Genomic DNA, 25,552 nt, shown 5'->3' with positions numbered 1-25,552 from the left:
ATTTTCAAATTAACCACTGAAAGACGTAGCTTGACAGTCTATTTCAAATCTGGCATTATTCCTCCCTTTTATAGTTTTTAGATCGCTATATAACCCTTCTTCAAGTAGTATCACAAGTTTAAACCTACAAATCAATCTCATCACAAAGTTATTATATTTTGTATTTATAGGATTAAGCTATTTTTATTGCATCAGTGAGAAACAAATCTATTCTTTTGCTCACTAAAAGGACTGTTCTCTGGATTTGTGATTCATATGAATATTGTTGATGACAGTATTAAGGAAGAAGCTCCAATGTATCATTACTATTCTGTGATTGGATGATTTCCTAGCTGCAGATTTAGCACACAGCTGAAACTCCATCTAATAACAAGAGTTGATTGAGAGATATCTTGTACAGAGCCTTCATGAGTGACGTCACAAATAAATTGTTCAAGAGTTCTCCGCCATATTAGATACCATCAACGATTGCTGCACTGATGTGTATTTCCTGACTGGTTACCGAGTGATCCTGGTTTAAAGGTCCTCAAACTGTTCCTGAAACATTTTTGCTTTGTGGCAGATTGCATTATCTTGCTGAAAGAGGCCACAGCCATCAGGGAATGCCATTTCTATCAAAGGGCGTACACGGTCTACAACAACGCTTCGGCAGATGGTACGTGTCAACGTAACATCCACATGGACCCAAGCTTTCCATTGACCAAAACATCAGACTTCCTCCACCAGCTTGCCTTATTCCCATAGTGCATCTTGGTGTCAGGTGTTTCCTACGTGAGTCACACACACACACACACACACACACACACACACACACACACACACACACACACACACACACACACACACACACACACACACAACTGGCCATCCCCAAGTGATGCTCACGTGCCAATTGTTTGTGCTTTCGGTGGTGGGCAGAGGTCAGCATGGGCACCCTGACTGGTCTGTAACTATGTAGCCTCAAACACAAAAAACATCAATGCACTGTTTATTCTGCCGCCTTTCTATCAGAACAAGCAATAATTTTTTGCTCATCTGTTAGATCAGACCACACGGGTCCTCACATGCATCAGTGAGCCTTGGCCGCACATGACCTTGTTGCGGGTTTACCTTCCTTGAACTACTGCAGACCAGAAACACCTCACAAGAGCTGCAGTTTTGCAGCTGTTTTGGAGATGGTCTGACCCAGTTGCCTAGCCATCACAATATGGCCCTTTTCAAACTTGTTAAATTCGTTACAGTTTTCCTGTTTCTAACACATCAACTTTGAGGACAAAATGTTCACTTCCTAACATGCCCACCCGCTAAAAGTTTCCATGATAAAGAGATAAACTTCACTTGTCTGTGGTCAGAATGTTATGCTTAATCTGTGTTACCTCTTTATCAGACTGTTCAGACCATATACATCCCAACCAGCTCTGGTTAGACTTCTCCTCCTTCCCTCTTTTGTCTTGCCATCACAAAAAAATAATAACTTTAAGATCTGCCCTACTTAGACCTGCAAGTAGTGATGCTAAAGAAGCAAGAGGAAGGTGGATCCCCTCACACATCATACCTCTTAAACCCCGAGGAACACAAATGAAAAGAATCATTTTGAAAAGTGAAAAAATATTAAAAATATATTAATTCAGTACTAAACAAGTACAATGCCTGATAATTGTCCAAATAATAACTGATATAACTCAAATCCACAAATTCCCTTCACTATAACTGTTAACATTGTTTAACCTTAAATTAAATACTAGCTTATTTCTTCTCTGGATAATTCATTCATTTCCACCTCTTTAGAAGTTTTGAATTTTTTATTTTTACTTAGTTTTCTGCTGAGTTCTGCTGTCAATTAGGTTTAAATACACCCCCTTTACAATGTCAAACACATGTTAGAAATCTCAATATTTTCAGCTACTGGGGCGCCAATATTCACACAACCGAAAGTTAACATCACTACCAGACGTTTTACACTCCATTTGTTCACACGGCTGCTAGAGACAGCCAAATTAGAAATCTTTGGTGGTGGACTGTCCTTTCTAATAGCATTTGACTAAAAAGCCTGTGTCCACTAATTAATTTTTAAATTTAAATATGGTTGAGAGTCCCTCCCTGTTATCCACTAAAATGTGACATTTGGGTCTGAGATATTAATTAACCAGTCTGTGTATCCTGTTTCATTTACTGGGATTTGTAATTGTTCATTTTTTACCCTGAATCTTTTATTTAGATGGTTAAATTTCACTTTTTTTTCTCATTTATTTTTTAATTTTTGTGATTTTTTTAAACTTTGCACTTCTGATGGGAACACCAACAGGCCCTGTTTCTAAAAGTGTAACGGTAAAACACATTCTTAGATGCTAAAGAACTCATGGCTTTTGCAAAACTCTGATCCAAGTGGATCAGGTCCTTAATACCACATACCAGTCCCCCCAAGCTTATCCAAGGCATCCCATGTTTGCACTGAGAAATGACGGCGCTTGTTAAAAGTATGCAAAGACCACACAGCAGCTAAGAAGTCAAAGCCGACTGCAGCAGAGCTTGGCCATGCAAGATACCGACACACCAGGAGGGTTGGAAGGACAGGGTGCCGAGAAGAGAGTCGAACCTTTTGAGCTTTTTACTCCGCTACTCTGCCTTTTGTAATATTAATACGGTAAATTAGCTGAGAGTCAATGATGGTGTGGTCATAACCAGCCGAGGCATTTTCTTGGTAATTGGTGCCATTTTCAGAGGGAATAGCCTGTTACATGTAACCAGTAATCAAGCTCTACAATCAAGGATAAAATAGGTATTTCTCAAAAATAACATTAAGGGTGAAGTTGTTCAAAATTAGCATTTTTCACTAACTGCCTTTCTACTACAGACTACAAGAGACCCTGCATGCAGCTTGTGGGTCAGTGTGTCTCCACTGTATCGCCGCATCTAAACTATCTCTGCTCTCTGAGTGGTTTTTCCTTCTGGGTCCACATTAGTCAGCTCACACACACACACACACACACACACACACACACGCTCATGCAGATCTCCATCTTGCTCACTGTATTGCAGGAAGAGAGCAGCTGTCATGACATCACATTTGCGGCCTGCTATCATCTCTACATCAACTGTCAGTTCACCAAAACAAGAGGCCAACAGCAGGTTTGGTTCTTGTGGTCGACGTAGATAGAAAATTATATTTGTTTTAATATAGCTTACTCAACATTTCCAGTGGAACAACATTATTCTGGAGATTGCTGCAACACAGAATAAAGAGGGCAAAGATCAGTTAAAAATATCCCTAAAGTTGAAGGGAATTCTTAATTCTGCATTCAGGGAATTCTTTGTTGCACAGACTGTAAGCTTACACTTGTGTGAACCCCATGCACTGTGATAAATTTATTATTAACTCCATTTCCTTTAAGGTAGTGCTTGCAGATATATGGCATACAACTGCAAAGAAAGCCTGTGTCCAATTTTTCTGAAATTGCACGCTCCAGGACACTTTGGCCTGGAGCAATGACACAAGCAGCGGCTCAGGTGTTTGTACGCCAAGTGTAAAACGCCTTGAGGTGTTCTCACAGTGAGGCTGCATTAAAGCCTGCACACATGCTCGCACATACAGATACACATGCGAGCACACAAGCACCAGCAACCAAACAAGTCTTAATCCACACATGCAGGCTGGCGTCACGCCTAAAAATAACCCTGTGCTCCCACAGGTTCAGCTCCTCTCATTACTTTACAAGGGAAAACTGTCGTATCCAAGACAACCGTGAGCAGCTCTTTTTCTGTTCCCCGGCGCTTTGCCATGGCAACAAGGGAAAATGCGTAAAATAATAATAAGTTGGAGCTAAAATTGGGTCTATTACAGTGTTTGAGCTACACTTCAACTCAGCTTTGCTCTTTGTCTGTGGAAAGGATTTCAGATTAGCTTTATATTTCAAAAGCATTCACACAACAGCCTGGAAATACATTTTGACAGATCTCACCAGCCAAAATTAAGCTTGTAAAAGACACATGACACCAAAACAAACCACAAATAAATCTATGGGAGAATTACATAAAACCCATTACTACAAAGAGCCAGCCAAACAAAGAAACCTACTGTTTGAGACAATCATGTTGTTGCACTCACACATGCATGCAGCTGGGCTTCACAACAGTCAGTTGTTTGGTGACAGAGATATCTATGTTTCTTGTTCCTGTTGTAAAGATGCAGGTTAGTCGATTCGAATGAGAAATGCACCGATCAACTGGACAGGGACTGGATTGGTCAGTTTTCCTAGACAGGCGGGCAGCCAGTCGGCCTCCTATAATTACAATTAAAAGTCTATTTCATGTCTATACAACACGCCCGCATGCAGCACACGGAAATCACTGCATGCATACTCACACCCACACGCTAAAATGTCACTAGCATGATAGAGCCTCACCGTGACACAAACTTGACCAAAGTAAACTGTGGGGGGGACCTGAAATACACAAACCTAATGAGACGAGCCTTTGCCCAACTGAACATGGTCATTTTAAAGACATGAACAAAGAAGTGGCTAAAGCTAGCCAAGAGCCTCGGTATGAGCAAAGGATCAAAACATTTATGAGTGAAAAAGAGAAAAGTATTGGTGACATGTTATGTAATTAAGTTATAAGCATACTGAAAAATAATGTATGTACCCGACAACTGTTTTGTTATATAAATCAGTTGGACCTGTTTTTGTTTGATAGGGTAAAATATGTCAGGTAAAGGTGGGCGTACAGCAGCTAATATTCATTTAGCTATTGGTATCTTTTTTCATTAGCAGAGCGCTTTTTTCCAGTTGTTTAAGCAAAAGAAGATCCTGTAACCTACAGCAGTTTAAGAAAATTTGTTAAGTTTAATCATTTCTTTAATTATTATTATTTTTGGGGGGGGATTGCCTATGCGGTCAGTTATAGCTCTTACAAAGAAAAATGAAATTGGCAGAAATTAGTATTGGCAGGTCATGTGTAAAAAAAAAACATCAGAAGCTGGAATCAGCCAAGAAAACGACAGTTGTTGCATCTCTAATTGAAACATTGTAGGAAGGGAGCAATGTAAAAAAAAATGTGTTTAATTAGACCCAGTGCTTGCTTTGTATACAGAAAGACAATGGTAATTAAAAACTGGACATCATTGAAAATTGTCTTTTAAATGCAAAAAGCTAATAACATTGTGATGGGGATAAAATATTATCAGCCATGTTTCACAAAACACAAATTATACTTGACCTTCTAACAGGAAGAATGACATTTATACTGAAAGAAAAAACAAATACATTTGTAAAAGTCTGGAGATATTTTTTAAACTTTGTAAAAAATAAAATCAATCGGGACAATTGAATGTCATGACTTAGCAGCATTATATATTTCAAATTGACAGCTCAAGTCAAGGATATGTAGTACCATGTGTCATAAAAGAGGAGGAGCTTTTGGTTATCTTTGGGGCTTTCTTTTTTGTTTAGATTTTACTATTGATCTGTTCAAAAACAGCTAAAAAGTAGACTGTAAAAAAACTTTAGGTGGCTGTACTGTTATTTTTTATTGTATGTCTAATGTGAATTAGCATGGGATTAGTTAAGGAAACTGTGTGGATGAACCAGATGAGGAAGAAATAGGATATTTAAGCCTCCCTTTTGGACAAAGTCACCACACAACTTAAATATATTTAGCTGGATTTCACTGGACAAAACAAAAGTTATGGGTCTTTTCTCATTTATTTATAGAGGCACAGTTTACCCCAAAATAACTCTCCAGAGGAATATTAAACTCATATGAAGTCAAACTTGATTTAAAGTGGGCTAATAATAGTAACAGTAATAATAAACTCCAAAAATGTTCCCTTTCTTTTAGTGTAAATAAAGACAAGCACATTCTCGGAACATTCATGTTAATGGGCCATTCATCTACAAAACAGACGATGAAAAGCCCTGTTTGTCTTAAAATAAGTGCAATTTCACTAATATGTGTATGTTTCTGTGTTTTCCCCATACAGTCAGTGTATTACATGTGCATTATAATGTACAAATCACACTTTAAAGGCACAATGACATTTTGGAGCTAATAAAAATATCAGATATTTTGCCATCTTGAAAAAACTTTAGGCTTCCATACATTTCCACTACTGTGTAATAGTATTGGAACACCAGGAGCAGCAGTCTGTTTAATAAAAACCAAAATGTCAGTGACGTAGTAGCTCTTCTGACTCATGATCCATCAAAACTCACACATTATTTTAATGTTTGATGTACTGAAGAAAGTGGTTTTGTTATCATTGTTTGACTATACTTCACAATAATGAGTTTCAATCCCATCCAGAACAAATTAATCGCATTACCAACCAAATGCGAGTGTTTGAGCTGAGGAATCACTGTGTCACAGCACTGACCATATTATTGATGTTAGCATAATGGTAACAGGAATGCCCCACCCACACCTTCCTAACGTGGGAGTCTAATGACTAATAAGATCATGATCAGCACCTTTTAACAGGATTCAAGTGTTACAAGTGTGTAGCAAAGTGACATTTCAAGCTTTCCCATCATTTTGCATTTCATGTTCTTTCTTTATCAGTATGTACATGCAAAAATAATCAATATAAAAAAATCTTACGTTAATGACACAACCGCCCATGACCCTAGCTTATGACATTATTATGCTATAAATAAACCTAATGATGAGCACACACCAACGCTCATTTTGTGATCATTACAAACCAGACCAATAAGTACACTAAGAAAAATTGAAAACTCAAAGTCAACTTTATTGTCAATTCTGCACAGAACATACACAGGATCAAAATTTTGCTTCCTCCGGCCTACGACATGCAGCTAAGATAAAATAAATTAAATAAAGTAAACTAAAGCAGGGCGCTGTAAGAAAACAAGTCAAGTCAAGTTGGCTTTATTGTCACTTCAACCATGTACAATTAGTTCACAGTGAAACGAAACAACGTTCCTCCAGGACCAAGGTGCTACATGCAACATAAATTTACAACATAAGTTAACAGAAAACACTAAACTAGCTAACTAAGAGGCCTAGTTAGCTGGCTAGCAGAGACAAGACAGACTGACCTAACATAAATTAACAGAAACTAACTATCTATCTAAGGAAGACTAGGAAGTAAAGAAATTAGTGCAAAAAATCCAGTAATAATATTGTGCAAAAGAGCATTTACAGGTTGGTGTATACAATAGTTTGGTGGTGTAGGTCAGTGTGTTTGCGCTTGTGTTGATTAGTCAGTCCAGTCTCAATGCTTTGAGGTAGTTGAGTTAAGCTGAGTGATAATGTTTGTGTGTGTGTGTGTGTGTGTGTGTGTGTGTGTGTGTGTGTGTGTGTGTGTGTGTGTGTGTGTGTGTGTGTGTGTGTGTGTGTGTGTTTATCAGTGCAGTCCCTTTTTGTTGAGGAGACGGATGGCTTGTGGAAAAAAGCTGTCGCACAATCTGGATGTGTGTGCCCGAATGCTTCGGTACCTTTTTCCAGATGGCAGGAGTGTGAAGAGTGTGTGAGAGGGGTGTGTCCGATCAGCCACAATGCTGGTGGCTTTGCGAATGAATGCAGCGTGTGGTGTAGATGTCCTCAATAGAGGGAGGGAGACCCGATGATCTTCTCTGCTGTTCTCACTATCCGCTGTAGGGTCTTGCGGTCCGATATGGCACAGTTCCCAAACCAGACAGTGATGCAGCCGCTCAGGATGCTCTCGATAGTTCCTCTATAGAAGGTGGTCAGGATCGGTGGTGGAAGCTGGGCCTTTCTCAGTCTTCTCAGAAAGAAGAGACGCTGTTGGGCTTTCTTGTGCAGGGAGCTGGTGTTGAGGGACCAGCCGAGGTCTTTCTCCAGGTGGACGCCCAGGAATTTGGTGCTGTCGACGATCTCCACAGAGGAGCCGTTGATGCTCAGCGGTGAATGGTCGCCTCGTGTCCTCCTAAAGTCAACAACCATCTCTTTTGTCTTGTCAACATTCAGAGACAGGTTGTTGTCTTTACACCAGAACGTTAGCCTCTGCACTTCCTCTCTGTACGCTGACTCGTCATTCTTGCTAATGAGACCCACCACGGTCGTGTCATCAGTGGACTTAATGATGTGACTTGAACTGTGTGTTGCTACACAGTCATGAGTCAGCATTGTGAACAGCAGAGGACTGAGCACACAGCCTTGTGGGGCCCCAGTGCTCAGTGTGGTGGTGCTGGAGGTGCAGTTCCCGATCCGTACTGACTGAGGCCTTCCGGTCAGAAAGTCCAGGATCCAGTTGCAGAGGGAGGTGTTCAGGCCCAACAGGCTCAGCTTTCCGATCAGTTGTTGGGGGATGATCGTGTTGAATGCTGAGCTGAAATCTATGTACAGCATTCGAACGTGTGTGTCCTTCTTGTCCAAGTGTGTGAGGGCAAGATGGAGTGCAGTGGAGATGGCGTCGTCCGTTGAGCGGTTATGGCGGTACGCAAATTGCAGTGGGTCCAGTGAGGGGGGCAGCAGGGTCTTGATGTGTCTCATGACGAGCCGCTCGAAGCACTTCATGATGGTGGGTGTAAGTGCAACAGAACAGTAGTCGTTGAGACAGGACACAGAAGACTTCTTGGGCACGGGGACGAGATATAGGTATGAAAATAATTATTTGTATGTAATCTGATTTCAACAAGATACATTCAAGCTTATAAACAACGATTAGGCTATATGCATTATTTAAATTATTTGCATAAAATATCAAGTATAAATGAATTACTTGTAAAGCAACAAATATGACCTGATGTGTGTTTAATTAAATTCTGCCCAGCGCTCTAAGAGAAGCAATTCTTTTCCATTGTAAATGGATTAGAAATTTGTTTCTTTGCTTTGTTAAAAACTAAAATAATTTAATTTAAATAGTCAGTTAAGCCAAAACCACAAGCCAACAGCGTTTCTTCACTTTCCACTACTGATATGCTATCACACAGTAGTGGCTTTATGTGCCAACTCCTTAAGATGTGATGAAGTTGTAACATCTGCTGCTAAAAGTGCTGCAATATAACTTCGAACAAGCATACTTTAAAACATATTAAGTTCTCTCACCTACATGGATTCATTTTTATTATTCTTACAGAAAAAACATATTACAGCTTAGCAGGTCTCATGAAATCTTCTAGGAGAACACTGGTATGTTCATTCTTTCCTTAAAAAAAAAATGGAAGAAGTGCCCTTAATATCACCTTCTGATGATCATATTAACTTTCAACTCACTACAAATACTGACACATATCATGATAGTGTGTGGAGGTCTTTTGAGGGAAACGTTCAACTGAAAACCAGTTTAAATCAGTGTTGAGTGATTCAAAATAAAAGTGTGCTCTGCTCCCCACATGTATATTAATACACCCAGTGTACAACAGTTTGGCTGCAGGAAGAAACAACATGGAAAAGAACACCAGATGTAGTTTTCCGTTGAAGAGATTGAGGTTGATAATGAAACTTTATCTTAACGGGGCTTTAAAAATCTAATTGTAGATGGCAAATGATTAACAATCAGCTAACAGCTTTCAGACCCCATGGCCATTTCTGCCACGAGACAGTTTGTGATTCTCAAATAGTTCAATTAAGTTCATTATCTCCTCTGTCTTTTGCTTTGTATTTGGCTTTATGCTGGATTGCACAAAAAACCCAAAAAACAACCAATTTTCTATTTTAAAGCAACATGACTACAATTTAGTGCAATCACTGCATATCATTTGAAAACCAGATATTTAATAGCCTGTGGTTTAAGTGTTACGAGTCTTCCTTTTCCCTCTGGTGACAGGGATTGTAATTAGACTTAAATGTCATGTATGTATCAGTGAAAGGGTAAAGGGCTTAGGCAAAGTGCTGCGAGCTACCCAGGGGAAGCTTTAACAATCAGCACCCTGGCTGGATTTCATTAAAGGATCGCTTTTTCTTTTTGTCGTGATGGAATATAATTGTAGGTGTTTCACTGAACCCAAATGTTTTACATGAAATAACTTACATTAGCCTGACTAATATCAGCATTTATCAAGTATAACGCAATACAGTATGCCATGCGTAAAAATATTAAAATTACAGCGCAATACAGATACTTTTAGTACAGCTCTGGAGTACGCTAACAACATCTGACGCCAGCTTTGTAATGTTTCGGTTTGTCTCTTCATTTCAGCAGCTTTCATTACAAAATGACTAGTTGCTTCATTAACAGTAGTGTGAAAACAGCTTTAGTAAACACAGCGAACGGGTACAGTCATGTGAAAAAGGAAGTACATTCTTTCCCAAGAGAAATCTAAATGCAGAAGCAGAGTGTGATAAAACTAAGTACACCCCATGATTCAAGAGCATGTAATTTTTAGCAAAATTATGTGAAGTAATCATTCTCCGTATGACTTTATCAGCCTCCCACATCATTATGGAAGAATTTTGGTCCACTCTACCCCAATGTGACGTTGTTGTGACATCTTTTATATGTCATTTTTGCACGCCTAATTTTGGTCCACTGAAGGGGACGTCTAGTGTTGTCGTCCGTACGATCTCCACGTATGGGTTAAATCCTTTCAATGTCAAACTTTACTTCATTATAGAAGTCATTTTTGCTTCAATAGCCTCTGTAGCCCCATGTTTCCAGTGGGTGGAGGCCATGTTTTTTTGTTCAGTAACGGTTATGTGTGAAGGAATGCAGACCAAAGTTCAAATGTTGAACGTCATATTGATGTCTAAGTTGGGTCATGGCTGGACGTCGAAATCGTAGACTTAGTTTGGACCGATGTACCCAATATAAACATGATCTGCACATCTTACTGACATCCAATGTTTAGTTGGTGGGTCCTTGCAGTTTCACTGAGCACTGCAGTGTCTGACCTTCAGGTGAATTTGTTGGGATGGCTATGCCCAGGAAGATTGGCAATTATCTTGAATGTGCTCCATGTGTAGAATTTTCATAAATCATAAATTTCAAATTCTTTATCAATGACCTTATAACCTTTCCAAGAAGACAACTATTGCTTTTCTAACATACTTCCTGATATCTTTCTTCCTTGCATTTATGGTAAAACACACCTGAATACTCTAGACCAGCCAAACTGCAAAAACCTTTGCTTTTATAAAGATGATCAAACTTACTGATTATTACTTAATCAAATGCCTTTGATTAGCAGCACCTGACTGGCATTTATGCCATTAATTCCTATGGAAGCAGTAAGGATGTACTCAGTTGTCCACTGAGTTTTGCTAAATAAGTAATCACGTGTTTTATGTCATGTGTTGTTCATGAAGTTGTATTTGGACCTGCAAAAGAACAGATAACTTTTTATTATGTTCTGATAGTAAACCCCTTTGAAATTGAAAATTGCATTACAATTCTGTCCCCCAAAAGAGACGTCTAGTACCGGTAGCCTAGCAGACGACCAGTCCACCTTTTTTTTTGCCAGGATGTGAACATGTTTATTTCTGTTGTTAAATTAGCCATTTAAACGTGGGGTCCGTAGGGATTCAGTCTTACAGCCACCTTCAAGTGGTGATTCTAGTGAGTGTAGGTTTTGGCACTTTCACTTTGGCTCCCTTTTAAAGCTTTGCAAGTTGCCGCCTGGTGCCGAAGGGGCCGAGGTGGCAGGTAGAGAGTAATGAGCAGGTCATTTCTTATGAATAGAGGTTGGGAAAAGATGCTGAGGCTATGTGAACCACGACTCATTAATCTCCCTGTGGAATCAAGCGTGGATGGGGCCGTTCTTTTAGCCTGCTACAATTGATTAGAATTCCTAGTTGATGCAGTAATTCATCACTGGGGCTGTGAAAGCAGTAAGCTGAACAGAGTCACAGTTGAGAATCACTAAAGGTGGTTTGACTAAGAGTATTCTGTATGTATCATAAAATAACGTTTTATTGCATTTGGTTGTGACTCACACGTAGCTCTTTGAATCCTCCTGAAAGTTTGAGTAATACAAAAGGATTTGTGTTTGTTTATGCACTAAATTGAGGCTATGACATGCTGACATTTTTCTCCTGATCTAAATCAATGCCTAGAACTACATTTATTTACATTTTCCTTGCGCGAGGCATATATTCTCACTTTATATAAACAACAAAAAAATAAATAAAAGTTTCAAGCAAAGCTGCTAAATGATTAAAGAACTCCTTCGGAAATCTTTCTGTTGAAGTGGAGCCACAACTGCCAGTCTTCTAGTCAGTCCCCAAAGCTGGGAAATTTATGGTAAACCTCACACTTCCAAAATAAAACTGATAAGAAGGCAGAAGTTTCTTTAATCCCAGTAAAAAAGCTCTTTGAATGAGATCTGTTTGATTGAGATTTGATATGAAAATCCAACAGCGCCATTTTCACTTTTGTTATGGTGCTTTTAGGGAAACTTGGAATAAATGTTTATCACGTGGAGGGCTCTTCCAAAAAAACAGCAAAATTCTGTAACGATTCATTTCTGTACAGGAGATTTCAACAAGGCACTTTCCTCCAGAGGGAAAAATATTTGTTACACCTTAAAAAAAACCCTATAAAAATCCCAGTCTTTGACAACATGAAACTCAAACATGTTTATTTCTTATAATTATTTGAAGCTGCTCCACAACCGTTAACGTTATTTTTACAGAAATGACAAATGTCTTACCAATTGGACTTTAGCCATGATCTAAATAAGTGAATAAAATCTGTCTCAGCTGAAGTCATGCTACTGCAACAGACCCTCAATCTCCTCTACAAACTAAAAACATCTGTTACAACTCAGCACTGTATCATGTAGATTATGGATCCAAATGCAGGACTCAGGAAACAAAGACTCAACATTCAGTTTTTAAGCTGTCAGCTCAAAGTGAATAGAGAAAGTCCAAAACATTTGCAAAGCAGGGACCCCAAACACCAGAAATCTCAGGAAACACGAGGCAAGCTGACATACAGGTATGAGGGATGATACGACAAAGGACATGGGACAAAAGATAAAAATCGGTCAAATGCACGCTTGTTTCAGTGAGTGCATCTTTAAACATTAATGTCATAAAACACTGATTAATAAATAAAAACCTTGGTCAAATTTTTGGATATCCAATCTTATTGTCATCAAAACAAACCTAAACGCCTCTAATCTATAAATCAGACAAACTCTGTTGGCTACAAATTGTTGAAGAACAATCTGGAATACATTTTAAAGAAGGCACACTTTTAGGCAACAGCATTAAACACAACGTGGTAGTTATATATTTTGCTACATTTTAATTTAGAGGTAAAATAAATAGCAATGGTCATTGCCCCTACTTAAAGGAATAATAATAATAATGTCCAGGCTAAATCAGAAACAAAGGTCATTTTAATGTTTTTAATTTAAAGACACTAGCAGTACTTTTTAGACTAATATAACGATAATATTCCACATTATAGATTACTTTGCGGCTCTATGCCTAAATAAACCTTTTATTGTGTATCTTCTCTCTTATTGCTCGTTATTTACAAATCAGGCGTTTTGTTGGTTGGGTAGTCCTCGGGCGCTCCAACACCTGCACTTATCCCCACTACACGGGCATGCGCAATAGCATTGAATCTAGTCTGTTACCAATGTTCCCAACAAATCATTTCATTGTACAAAAAAAAGACAATAATTCTGCCTTAGGTTGTCATACAGAGCAATACTGTTTGCCTGTTCTGACTTTACACAGAAGCAAACAGCGTGTAGCCTGACGACAATTAGGCTAGCTCAATAAAAATTGCATTAGTGCCCCCCCCCAAGCGAATGAGCGTAACCTCGAGAAACGACTCCACGACATTACCTGGATTTTAACAGGAATTCGTAACGGCAGCACGGTCTCTTCTCCTCAGAAACGCTCATAAAGACAAGGAGTGATATAGCTGGAATTCTTTGTGGAGGGTAGGGTAGCTTTAATGACAAGAACGGGGTAATGAAGACTGCACGTAGCCTGTAACAGTAGACACCTGGCGAGTGGGGAAGGTAGACTACGCCGCCGGGAAAGGCTTTGCTTCGATTAACGGCATTAATGCTACCCACTGCCGCTAAAAACTAAACACCGCGTGAAAAAAATAAATAAATAAATAAACCACAGGATGAGGTGCTCACCTGCCCGGTCACCTTTATCCGGACGCCCTCTCGATATGAGATGCAGCAAGAAGAAGAAGAAGGTGTGAGATATCAGACTGACAATTGCTGGAGCTCGGCAGCCTTTTTTCCCCCTCTGTGCAGTCACTTTCACAAAACCAGCAGCTACCCACACAAACTGCTATCTTTAACGAGACAGCACATAAAAAGGCTCGCGTGCTGATAGAAATGGATCCATTGATTAAAAGCCAGTAGGCTGCCGGATATTAAGCACCGGTCTTGTTTCCCCTCCAAAGGACGTCCAAGAAGGCTTTGTGATGGCAAACGAGTGTTTTGGGCTCGTGCCCCTGTGTGAAGTTAAAGCCTGTCCACTGCCGTCGATGTGAACCCATGCAGGAGCAGCAATAGGAGAGCAGAACTTGGAAATGTGCGTTTTCTAGTTATATAGTGACACCTAGCGGCAATCAAAGTCATTGCAGTTACAGTGCAGCTGCTACAAATACTCTTACTCCCATCCTCCTATTACTACTACCACTATTACAACTACTACTAATAATAATAATGATAATAACAATGCAGGATTACAAAAGCACACGTTGGTCGGTGTAATACTTTAAATTCACAGAGGTGTTTATTGTAAATTTGATTTCAATACAAATTATTTACACATTTGGGAGAAGAATTATTACATGTACTTAGAAGGGCAAACAAACATAGTGAAGCAAATAGGCATACATGCTTATCATATAATTAAACATATGGCATCACCGGATCCCGAGCAGGTTGCTTCTTGAGGATGTGTTGGTAGTGCGGGATTGTGTGTTGAAATTGGACTCATTTACCACTGGTCAACATAGTCAGAGCTGTTAAGAAAAGAGAGATAGTTTTAAAAAATGGTTTCATTACTTGATGCCCGCTGCATCTTAATAAGTGGTTTGTAAAAGCGCTAAAAGATTTCTCATAGTTAAATAATATAGTTGGTTTAGTCTGAGTATTAATTAACTGTTGCTTTCTGGTAATGGGGCTCTTATTCAATATTGGTTATTAGCCTGCCTAGTGAATTTGATACACCTATTTCAATTTTTTCACATTAAAAAAAGAAAATCTTCTAGGCATCGTGGCATGTTACTCACCGTGGCTCAGTGTCTTGGTTTGAATTTCCTCCATACAGCAGCCAGGCCACCGCCTCCTCAGGGGTTGATCTCTTCCCATACCTGAAGAAAGTCCACACCAGCATATTTAACAAGTACGACTAAATATTAGAGGTTCTTACTCACGTGATAACTCTCTCTGCTCTTCAGCATTAGCATTTCATCAAGTGCTCTGGTATGACACCATGAGGCACACTATGAATTTCAACATAAGAACCAGGCAGGTCAGCTGAATGCTGCATGTTGAGTCTCTGAGACCAGTTCTTTCTTTGGTCTCTGCAGTCTGCATATCAGTTCTGCAATTGTCTGAGTGCAAAGCAGGATTTTCAGGTTCACTGCCCACTGTACAACAAGGCAAACATACCAATCAGGTCTGACTATAGTACTGAAGTCTCTTTACTGAAAATCAATGCTTGGCCGCTGAAGAGCAAACCTGCTTTTATTTGAGGTAGGAGGGGCTGCATTGTGAAGCCCTTTGAGTTCAATAGTAGATTCAGCTCTTTTAATTACCTTTAATGACATTATTGACTACACTCAGCATCCATCTACAGGGAAACCTAAGCACCCAGACATGTAAAAATCTAACTTTCAATATTTATGACTCAGCTTTGACTTTCACCTGTCAAGAAACAAGGAAAATGAAAATGTATTAGAAGATTTGGAGTATCAACAGAAGCATCACAGTCTTTCCTCTGGTCTGTAGCCAGACTGCTCTTATTGTCACTATTAAGCAGAATTATTAAGCATAATAACCCAAAAGTGTTGTCTGGATTGCAGAAAAAGAAAAATAGCTGGACTCTTCACCAGCATCTGAAAAGCGTTGATTTAAAGTGTTAAACAAACCTTACGTGACTGAGTCATGCCACAACGGGAGGGCTTCCATGCCCCATTTGGCAAACCTTGCAAACCTGTCCTTGAGCCCAAGACTTTAATCCCTCACATCGAAGGACTTTGTATCTGATCCAACCAGAGCATGAAGAGGTACCACATCCCTACAAGTTTATCCAGCATCTATTAGCCTTCTTCTCTTCTTTCTCACCTTTTCCATCTGACATATTAGCTTATTTAAGAAAACAACCTGATGAAAACAACTCCTTTAACTTTCTTTTAGAGACTCACCTCTGTCTGGTGATGAGGTTGACATAGTGCCTGACGGCTGCGTGGTATTTGGCCCAGTCCTCCGGTGAGGCGTCGCTCCCGGGGCTCTCTGGTTTGGGAGGGTAGGCGTCCGCAAAACTGCTCAGACACACCAGGATGCAGACGACGAGCGCTGCGAGCATCATCCACGATCTGAGCGTGTTGGCCATCTGAGGAGAGAGGAGAAACAGCAAGGAACGATCACAACAAAGGCAAAATCTGCTAAGGCTCTGTTTCACAGGAATACAGAGTATTACAAAGGTTATATGAAAGTACGCAAAGTGGCAATAAGTTTCGCAGTGTGTGTGTCTGTGTGTGTTTGTGGTGAAGTTAAAAATCAAGACGCAACAGAGAAACAGAGGAGTAAGAAATAACTTACTGTCTGATTTGTCTCCTGATGATGTGACTGTCACCTCGGCAGTGCACCTCTCTTGTTTCTCTCCTCTCAGTTCACGGTTTTTATATAGTCTGGATGGACATCTGATGCGCACTGAGTTAACGATTAACCACACCCCCCGGCTTTGGTGGCCGTGCGTAAATGGGGTAATTATTTCCCCCACGAAAAAAAAAAGCAGAAACTAAACTTAAGTGCCTGGGTTCCGATATTTGGCTTTTATCTGAATTCTGAAGTTTTATTGGGTTTATGGGGGGAAAGACGCTGGTTTTACTGTTGGGTTAGCCAGTGTGGGTTCAGCACCACGAACAGCGCATCAGGGCAACAATATAGAAAAGAACACAAACCGCTCTTTAGAAACCATAGCATGGCGTTAATAGGAGTGAGATATATAATGTTTAACATGTGAGAGAAAACATTATAACACATATTACATATTAACTCTGTAACCTATCACTGTTCTCACATAGTCCTGCTTTATTTCACGATTACTCAGTGAACTGTTATTTTGTTCCACTGCCTTGTTCCCATAGCGGAAAACTTTCTGTATTTCTTTGCATTTATGTGAATGAATTCATTCTATGATGAATGTGTTGTCTATGATGCAGCAATGCAACTATAAATTCTGCTGCATAGATTTTTAGTTCCCTTCACTTTCTTTCTTGGTTTCCAAGAAAGAAACCTTAAGAAAATTCATTAACATCAAACCAGAGTCCCCCTCCTCTCTCTCTTTTTAAATAGCATGTAAAAAAACAAAAACAAATCCAAATTAATAACACCAAAAATATCATAAATATCAAAGTTTTCTAAATCCTGGCATATAATTGTTAATTTGCAGACATTGTTGTCTATTTCCCAAAATAACCTTTGAGCCAAGCACAAGATCTTTAGTAAGTGGTTATGTCAGTATCAGAAAGTTTATTTCAGTTGATCTTTCATTTACTTTTATTTTTAATTAAACTTTTTTTTGGCAGCTGGGAGTTTAATTTGACTAGACAGGTAGTGGTGATGGCATGCTTATAAGAATAAGATATTTAAAAAAAAAAAAAAAAGATTTGTGGAAATTTCTGCTTTTACTTTAAGAAAAGAGACTTCTAGAATTGTCCTAACTTGTGTAATTATTAGTCTGAACATGCTTAGCTTGCTTTGAATCATCACCACAGCATGCATTATTCAAATGGCCATAAAACCATAAGGGTCATAGGCCACACATGAGTGTTCGGGCCATTGCACTCACGTGAAAGTGGCAGCAGTGTGCTTCATTTTCAGTGAATGTTTGAATTAAATGATTTAATGAGGTGTTGGAGAACCAAACATCGAAAATAACAACATAACCTTCGTGATGCATGGATGTCATGTTACTCTGTCCGAAACACTGTGTTCACAAGATACCTTTCAGGTATTGAGTTTTCATGCTGACTGTTAAACGCTCACGTGTGTGACCCGTGAAGCAGCTCCAGTGTATCTTGGATCTTCACAATTCGCTGTTCACTTCATGATGCCTGAAGGCATCCTGCAGTGCCTTTGTTGAGGTTTGTGTGCAAGCTGCACAAGATGGAGGTGTGCAGATGGTAAATGTTTTTTGTTTCTCTGCATTTTTTCATTGTTGAATTGTTGTGTGAGAATGAAGCTGTAGGGGATACTTGCAACTCCTTGTTGATTTTACAACCCAAAGGTTAGCTTGAAATTCACAAAGTCAGCAAACAATCGTAAATCTGTTTGGTTTTTTTCATGCATTTTGCCTGAATGTTATTATATGATATTAAACATGACACAGATGTGCAACGCCACATAGATATTACGTTGGGTAATTCTCCAGAGAATGCTTTCAAATCATCCTCAGAATGCAAGAAAAGCAAAACTACAGCACAACTACAATACATACATCAAAAACTCAACATTTGCAGTAACCTTTTAAAGGCTCGTGTGAGATAATGCATGAATCAGAGACGCTGTCATCATAGAGTAGAACATAAGAGCATGTTTGTCCTACTCGGCTCCCAAGGGAAGTCATGAAAACTCTTCTCTCCTGTGTTTTATAGAGTTGTAAAAAACAAAGGTTTTTCCTTTGTCTGTCCCTAAGCCCTTGTCAAAAAAACAAGTTGACGCAGGCATAAATTCCACCTGACAGCCTCTGCAAAGCTTTGGACAATAAACAAGAAATTAAAGTGGATGTTCCCTTGCCATAAAGGCTGTAAGTGGATTGTGGTATTGCCCGTTGATTGCTCTGACCATTTCTAAGCAATTATTGTACAATAATTCAAACCGATAGCGAGGGGCAATTGTGTTTTATACAACCAGCGATGCTGAAATTGACGCAAAATAGCAAAAATGGAATTTAAATTGGTAAATCTTAGCTTTTAACAACCCGACGGGCTTGGATAGGGTGCTTAAATTACACTGATCAAATAATAAATAAGTAGTCTACTATTCAAGATGACCGATATTTGTCCTGTTCATTGTAAGCACCCATTTCCCCAAGATAACAGTGGCTATCCTGTTATTTCTACTCCAGTGGTCAACCTCTTTGCACTCTCTCAAAAGCCCATAAAAGTCAATGGCAAGAAACAACAATATGCACAAGGCAAACTCATTAGCTTGGTGGTTTCTCAGTAAACACCAAGAATGTAACAGGCCCCTGATAAGAGAAAGGGCAGACAGTGAAGTTTTCACAGTCGAATAAGCCCCAGCTAATGCACTTCTGAAGAGCAGTTTGGGCTCCTGCATAGAGGAGAAGTGTTTGGATTGCCATCAAGGCCAAGATAATAGCACCTGCAGGGGTGCCACTGATTTCAAAAAACTTTTTCTCTCTTGTCTTGTTCAGTTTTACCAACTTTTCTTTAGTGATATTGGTGCCGCTGATGTGTGTTACAATGTTCCGTATTACATTTAAAATGAAAGACTTCTTTAGCTTAGCATAACTTAAGCAAATCTACTTACTGTAGGCATTTACCTGCAATTTCCAAATGTAGCCCTAAAAGCTTTTCTCCTGTAAGTCTGTCTTTACTTTAGATAGTAAACCCACCTCCATTTCCATTTGCATTACACAAGCTAGTTCCCAGTCCAAATAAGAACACACACACATATGCAGGGAGCCCATTGTGGTGTAAGAGCAATCTGCCTGGAGAATGTCTGACTCCTTCCTGCCATTGCAGACAGTAAGGGGGAAATGATTAGGCCCTTTTTATTTCGCCTTATCTCCCGAACGGGGTAGCAGCTAATATGAGCAGAGTGCTTTTCAGACAGCCAGGTCTGTTTGCACACCTCGGGAGACAAAACGGGGCTGCCCACCAGCAAAGGGCAATAATTCAAGAGCACATTAATGGCTCGAAAGGGGTCTATGAGGGGCGCCGTAGATGGGAGGCCAAACATAACACACATTTCTCTGTCACGGTACATACTTACTGTCTGTCTGTCGGTGACACATGTGCACACACACATAAAATGAGCTTCTTCGCCACAGCGGGGTCAAATAACAAGTCAGGGCTTCACATTTTCTCATTTGGTTTCCAAACCAGTGATACCTCATATTATTTCCTTTCTCCCCCCCAGGGGCTTTCTCCGCCAGCTGCAGCATTCATTGTGACCATTTGTCTGTTTTGGGAAGCAGAGCTGACGCATTACATCAATATCTCGCCAACGGATACGTATATGAACGAGCTGGCAGCGGCAGTCAGATGGGCGATGACACATAGGTTAGACAGCTCAAGTGGGGCTGATGATTTAATTCGGTGAATGTCCTCAAAGATATTACAAATTAAGGAAGTCATTGTGTTATTTAGGTGTCCAATCTGTCCCCTGAAAATCTGTCACGCTCTATAATGTGAGGTGTAAGAAAAAAGGAGATCATACTAGATGTGATTGCAAAGTACCTCATGGAGATATTTGATATTTCCTGTAAACTGTGGGGATTTTGAATCTGTGGGGGATTGATTTGGGATATCTTCCCGATGGACTTGGCAATTACTCAAAACATGGGAGAATCTAAATGAAGAATACGCCCTGGAGCCTAACAGGCACAGTGCACACCTACCAAAGTCAATTCTTTTAGTAATTACACCAAATGAGTTTCATGGAATTAGTTGGTCATCAATAACTAATCAAGCAACAAAGAGAGGCATTGTTGTCTATGAATGCACGTGTTGTGTGCCCATCTTTAATTCACAAAGGTTACATGTGCTCCTTGGATGCCTTAAAAGGCCTTTAATTAATGCAAACTGTTATCATTATTACCGTTATTGAGCTGTTTCTTAAAGGGGACCCGCGCTCATTTCCTGCTACTGCCAGAGCTCCCTGCCTGAGATGACCGTATTATGAATATCCCCTCTCACTGATCATCATATTGGCCTCAGCTATTTTTCTCATGTTCCATTTTGTATTGTAAGAAATTCTAATGCAAAGTCTCGGTTAAACGGCCAGACAAGAGTGCAGACATTTCAGTTAATGTATGACTTGCTTAAGTGTGAAATAAGGCGTGCATAATACGAGTCAAATTATATAAGGGCGTAGCAAAGTGGCTCAGAGTAGGTTTACTTGAATGAAGGACCATTTATTGAACATAAACTAACCAAGACACAAACATCCAAGCAGGTGGATGCCAGGTGGAGAGGAAGAGACTGAGCAGTTCATCTGGGCCAGCTTTTATAGCCTGGAAGGCCCAGGTGAGCTGCATTACTGGTGACCCACCCATGTGAGCCAATTATCAGTAAGCGTAGGCCAGGACTTCCTTGAGGTAGTGGGAGGGGTGACACGATGAGTTACTCTACAGGTGAGCCACAGAAAAGAGACGATATTTAAGTCTTCATTTGGGTGATATTTGCACTATGTTACTTTACTAAAACAGCAATAATGAAATATTATCATCATGTCACAGAAAGGCAAATTCAAAACAGACTGATCTGCAAAGCATCTCGTAACATCTGATTTAGGGCCAGCCCTTTTATAGTCAGTCATTATGAAGCCAAGTATTTATTACTCGATTGATAAAAAGAAAAATGGTATGAAACTACACATTTCAAGCCTAGATGTTGGTCAGGTGATAAGATAAGATAAGATAAGATAACATAACATAACATAACATAACATAACATAACATAACATAACATAACATAACATAACATAAGATGTAAATGTAGAAAACATACTCAAATGAAAAGTAATGAAATTTATCTAGAAATGTCAAGATTGTTTTACTGAAAAACATCAACCTAAACTGAAGTTTGTTCTGGATTCTTAGACACACGGGGCTAAAGACAGACTTTAGACAGTCTCCCAGTTCATCACAAGGGGAGAACTAGCTTATGTGAAAAATGCTATGAGTGATGAAACATTAAAAATGTGCAGTTTTAACATTTATTTGGTGAGTTGTGCTCTTAATAAATAAAGAGGACAGCGTAGCTCAGATGGGAAAGAAAACTATTCAGTGCCCTAAAATTCATGGTGTCCTGTAATGAAAATATCTCTATATCCATCCCATATTCTTGATTTGAGATGGTTCCTGACAAAATCTCCGGACTCTTTCATAATACTGTATCTCAACAGCTGCACTGACTTTGTTTAATTCAATATGGTGATGATTGTCTCCAAGTAAGCTTTTAATCTACAGTGGAAGAACCACCCATCCCACATCCTTCATCAAATCCACGCTACTGTTCTTATTATTCTTTAACCCTTAACCTCCTGAGATCCAGGCGCTTGTCTGGGATGCATTTTTAATTTCTCCTGGTTATTTGGAATGAGTTGGACCTGATAAAAACAAAAACTAACAATCATGTTTGACATAAATAGTGCAGAAAAGCCAAAATGTGTTGCTTCTATATGAGTGTCCAGTTTCTTGGTGTTGATGCATCCACACAAGGGAGGATGGCTTCCAGATTAAACACACAAACTCATTGGCTTTCAATTAAGCATTCCTGGTCCTAAATCAGCTGCTGCAGGACACTTTGAGCTATTCTGTTACAGAGTTGGCGTTCTGTGTCAATGACATGATGATAACTAGTTGCCGTGGTGCTCAGATGTGACTCCAGTGCAAATGCAAATAAGGAAATTGAATTTATTGACTTTGGGCTCCATTCCCAAAGTAACAGCTAACATTTATGCCTTTGTGAATCAGTTAATACCGTGGATAATATATCTTAAATAGGATTTGTATGACCCAATCACCTCCTGGCCTTGCCTCTAGCCCTTGATCATTAAACAGGTGCACATTTGGAGTTTCATGTATACAGTCAGTCACTATGAAAACCTCAATTTTGCAAGGAACACAATGCACGCAATGTCGTGCACTTTTGGGCATTGGCAGTATCTTTACAGACGTATAATGTAACAAAAAGAAAATCTTGATTCTAATCTAAAACCTTTGAACTCCGTCAGTCCTCGCTTGTTGCGTTGCCAATTTGAAGGAAAGGTTTTTACAACAGATTGCCTTCCTCTGTGAATGGAAACTTGAGGAAAATGGCTTGTATGAGTGTGGCCACAACTAGTAATGTTATTTTTTCTTGACTCTGACCAGCAGCAAATACCCCGGCAGTTTTGCAATCAATCACTTTAAATCTCAGGCTTTAAAAGTGTGTGTGTGCACGTGTGTGTGTGTGTGAGTCTTTGTTTACCAGCAGCACCTTTGAAAACAAGCGACGGTGATATTGGAGTAGCCTGGAGAGCCGGTGAAAGATAGCGCCATCAAGAATAAACCACAGACAACAACAGTAATTGTTTCAGCTTAAAAAAACAAAGAAACAAAGAAACTTGAAAATAAATCTACAAAGACATCCATCTATTTTCTTAACCATTTACCAACTACAGCATCAGAGGGTTTGGAGCCTACATCTGACTTTGGGAATAAAGGGTAGGTTATTTAGGGGTTTTTTGTTTTTGTAAAGTACTGGGTATGAATTCTGGGATTATGTCAATCATCACAGTTGATTGTGTGACCACTGATCATAAAATCTAATCATGTGACCATTTGTGTCAAATTTAAAGAAATTTCCCTAAGGACTTCAAACGGCGTCTCCTTGACGATGACGGGACAAATGGATGGAAAATTCCTCTCGCTTGCTGTCACAAAGGCATAGCGAGGCAAAGAGGTGTGGGCTCTGTGTGGCTGGACACTAGTGCTGTGAGCCAAATGTGGACGCTAAAATAACAATGCCGACTGTTTTTAGCAGATTTAACATTTTTAGCAGGCCGACATCTTTTGTTTGCAGTAAATTATAGCTCGGGCTGATGAGAGCAGGAGAATATTTATGACTACTGGCGGTAGTCATAAATATTGTAAAAACATAAACTGTGCCCTGATGATGACGCAAGATGAAGTTTAATGGCAATTAAAGCTCTGGTCATGCATTTATGTGCTGAATTTAATGGCAGCCCTTCCAGTTGTTGAGATTTTTTCACTCTGTTGGTTCACCATCTCACCAAAGGACTCCAGGTATTCTGAAGGTCTTTCAGAGGTTTTTTCTCTCTTTTTCAGTCCAGTCCTTGTCCTTGACCATTTTCAGAGGAATGTTTGTTTGTTAGGCCACTTAGCAACACTGATCTATTAATGATTCAAGCAGAAAAAAGGCAAGAACCGATGCTGTGATTACACATAACAGACAACTTAGCAAATAACCAATTTTAACTTGTATTTGAAGGCACTTTATTCCTACCAGCCTGTCATAAAATCACACGTCTTTAGTCAAATCTATGACAAATCCCAAAGATAGTTTGCCTGACATGAAATAGTATTTCTGTTCCAGCAAGTTGATTCCAAAAGCATGACATGAAAGTTGACATATATAAAAACTAACTGCAGCAGATGACGAGTATGTGAAAGTCATATCCTTTAGAATTAGAAAAACATCAGCAAAGACCTGTCACAGGACCTGAGAGATGCATCTGACCCTTCAGTTGATCCTACTGTTCACTGACGCCTCATCAGAAATGGTCTCAGTCTCAGACCTGGCTAGAAAAACCCACAACTGACCAACTATCAGTCATGGATGGGCCTCCCCAGAGCCTGAGCCTTAACATTACTCAAGCAGTGAGAACAAATGGGCCCAAAATACAAAGAAGAGCCTTGAAAGTCCTTCAAGACATCTGGAGAACTATTCCTGAAGACGATTTTTTAAAAAATATGACAAGAAGTAAGAGTGTTCAGGATGCATTGAAGAATAAAGGTGGTCACATCAAATGTTAACTTTCAACCTCATTAGAATCGCACAAACTCTGTTTTTGCTTTATTTACTCAGAAACACAGATGTTTGCACATTTTAATAAATCTATTTCCATTATTTTGCTAACAAAATGTAAAGGAAGAAGGGAAGGATCATGAAATATGGACCAAAAATCAAACCAAAACTGCACATTGCCACAAGTTTCCTTTTTTTAATAGCAGTCAGACCCAAAATACACTGTGGATCACGAGGGATCACAAATATCGTGACCGCCTGGGTCATACGTTACAGTTTCCTCTCTAATAATGTGGCAACAATAAACATCCTGTCATTAATGTGAACCGGCGTCAGATTAACATGTACTATCTCATCTCAACGCTCTTTATCATCACGGCTATCTCCATAGGCCTATCTAACAAGCAGACCATCTGTATTTCCCTATAAAAGTGAGATGAATGATGTTAATCAGCACATGGGAGCTCTGTGCATCCCTCAGCTCCACCTTGTCCTGCTGTAATAAAGCAGACTGCCTGCCTGAATAATTACTCTCATCTGTCTAAGTCATATGAGCACAGAGCCGACGAGGGAAACAGAAAAAAAGAAAGCTTCGCCCAACGGCTTCTTTCTGGAAAACCGTGAAACAAACAACTCTATTTTTGCAAATATGTTACACTTTATAACTCTTTATGTAAAAGAAAGTGTTGACAGGAA

General features: G+C 39.5%; 2 protein-coding genes across 4 annotated transcripts in view; both read right to left on the bottom strand.

Annotated features, from left to right (window-relative positions):
- mpp2b (membrane protein, palmitoylated 2b (MAGUK p55 subfamily member 2)) overlaps positions 1–14,397 on the bottom strand; it is a 49,314-nt gene extending 34,917 nt beyond the window's left edge. For 2 of the 3 annotated variants that reach the window (XM_031739687.2, XM_039615982.1), the window contains exon 1: positions 14,028–14,397. The gene's annotated coding sequence lies outside the window, so the exon portion shown is untranslated. Of the gene's footprint in view, positions 1–13,722; positions 13,868–14,027 lie in introns of those variants that run through there. The other variant, XM_031739688.2, reaches the window with a different exon arrangement.
- Positions 14,398–14,617: 220 nt separating this feature from the next.
- Positions 14,618–16,754, bottom strand: pyyb (peptide YYb). The gene is made up of 4 exons (XM_031739695.2): positions 16,674–16,754; positions 16,277–16,464; positions 15,140–15,220; positions 14,618–14,869 (listed from the first exon to the last, which is right to left on the bottom strand). Exons 2-4 carry the CDS (start codon positions 16,462–16,464, stop codon positions 14,845–14,847), a joined length of 294 nt encoding a protein of 97 aa, XP_031595555.1. The 5' UTR covers positions 16,674–16,754; the 3' UTR covers positions 14,618–14,844.
- Positions 16,755–25,552: the final 8,798 nt, after the last annotated feature.

The sequence above is a fragment of the Oreochromis aureus genome, linkage group 8 (assembly GCF_013358895.1).
Source record: "Oreochromis aureus strain Israel breed Guangdong linkage group 8, ZZ_aureus, whole genome shotgun sequence".
In the NCBI taxonomy this organism is placed as follows: Eukaryota; Metazoa; Chordata; class Actinopteri; order Cichliformes; family Cichlidae; genus Oreochromis; species Oreochromis aureus.
Note: the sequence above shows the minus strand (reverse complement) of the source record. Positions and strands in the feature narration are given on the sequence as shown.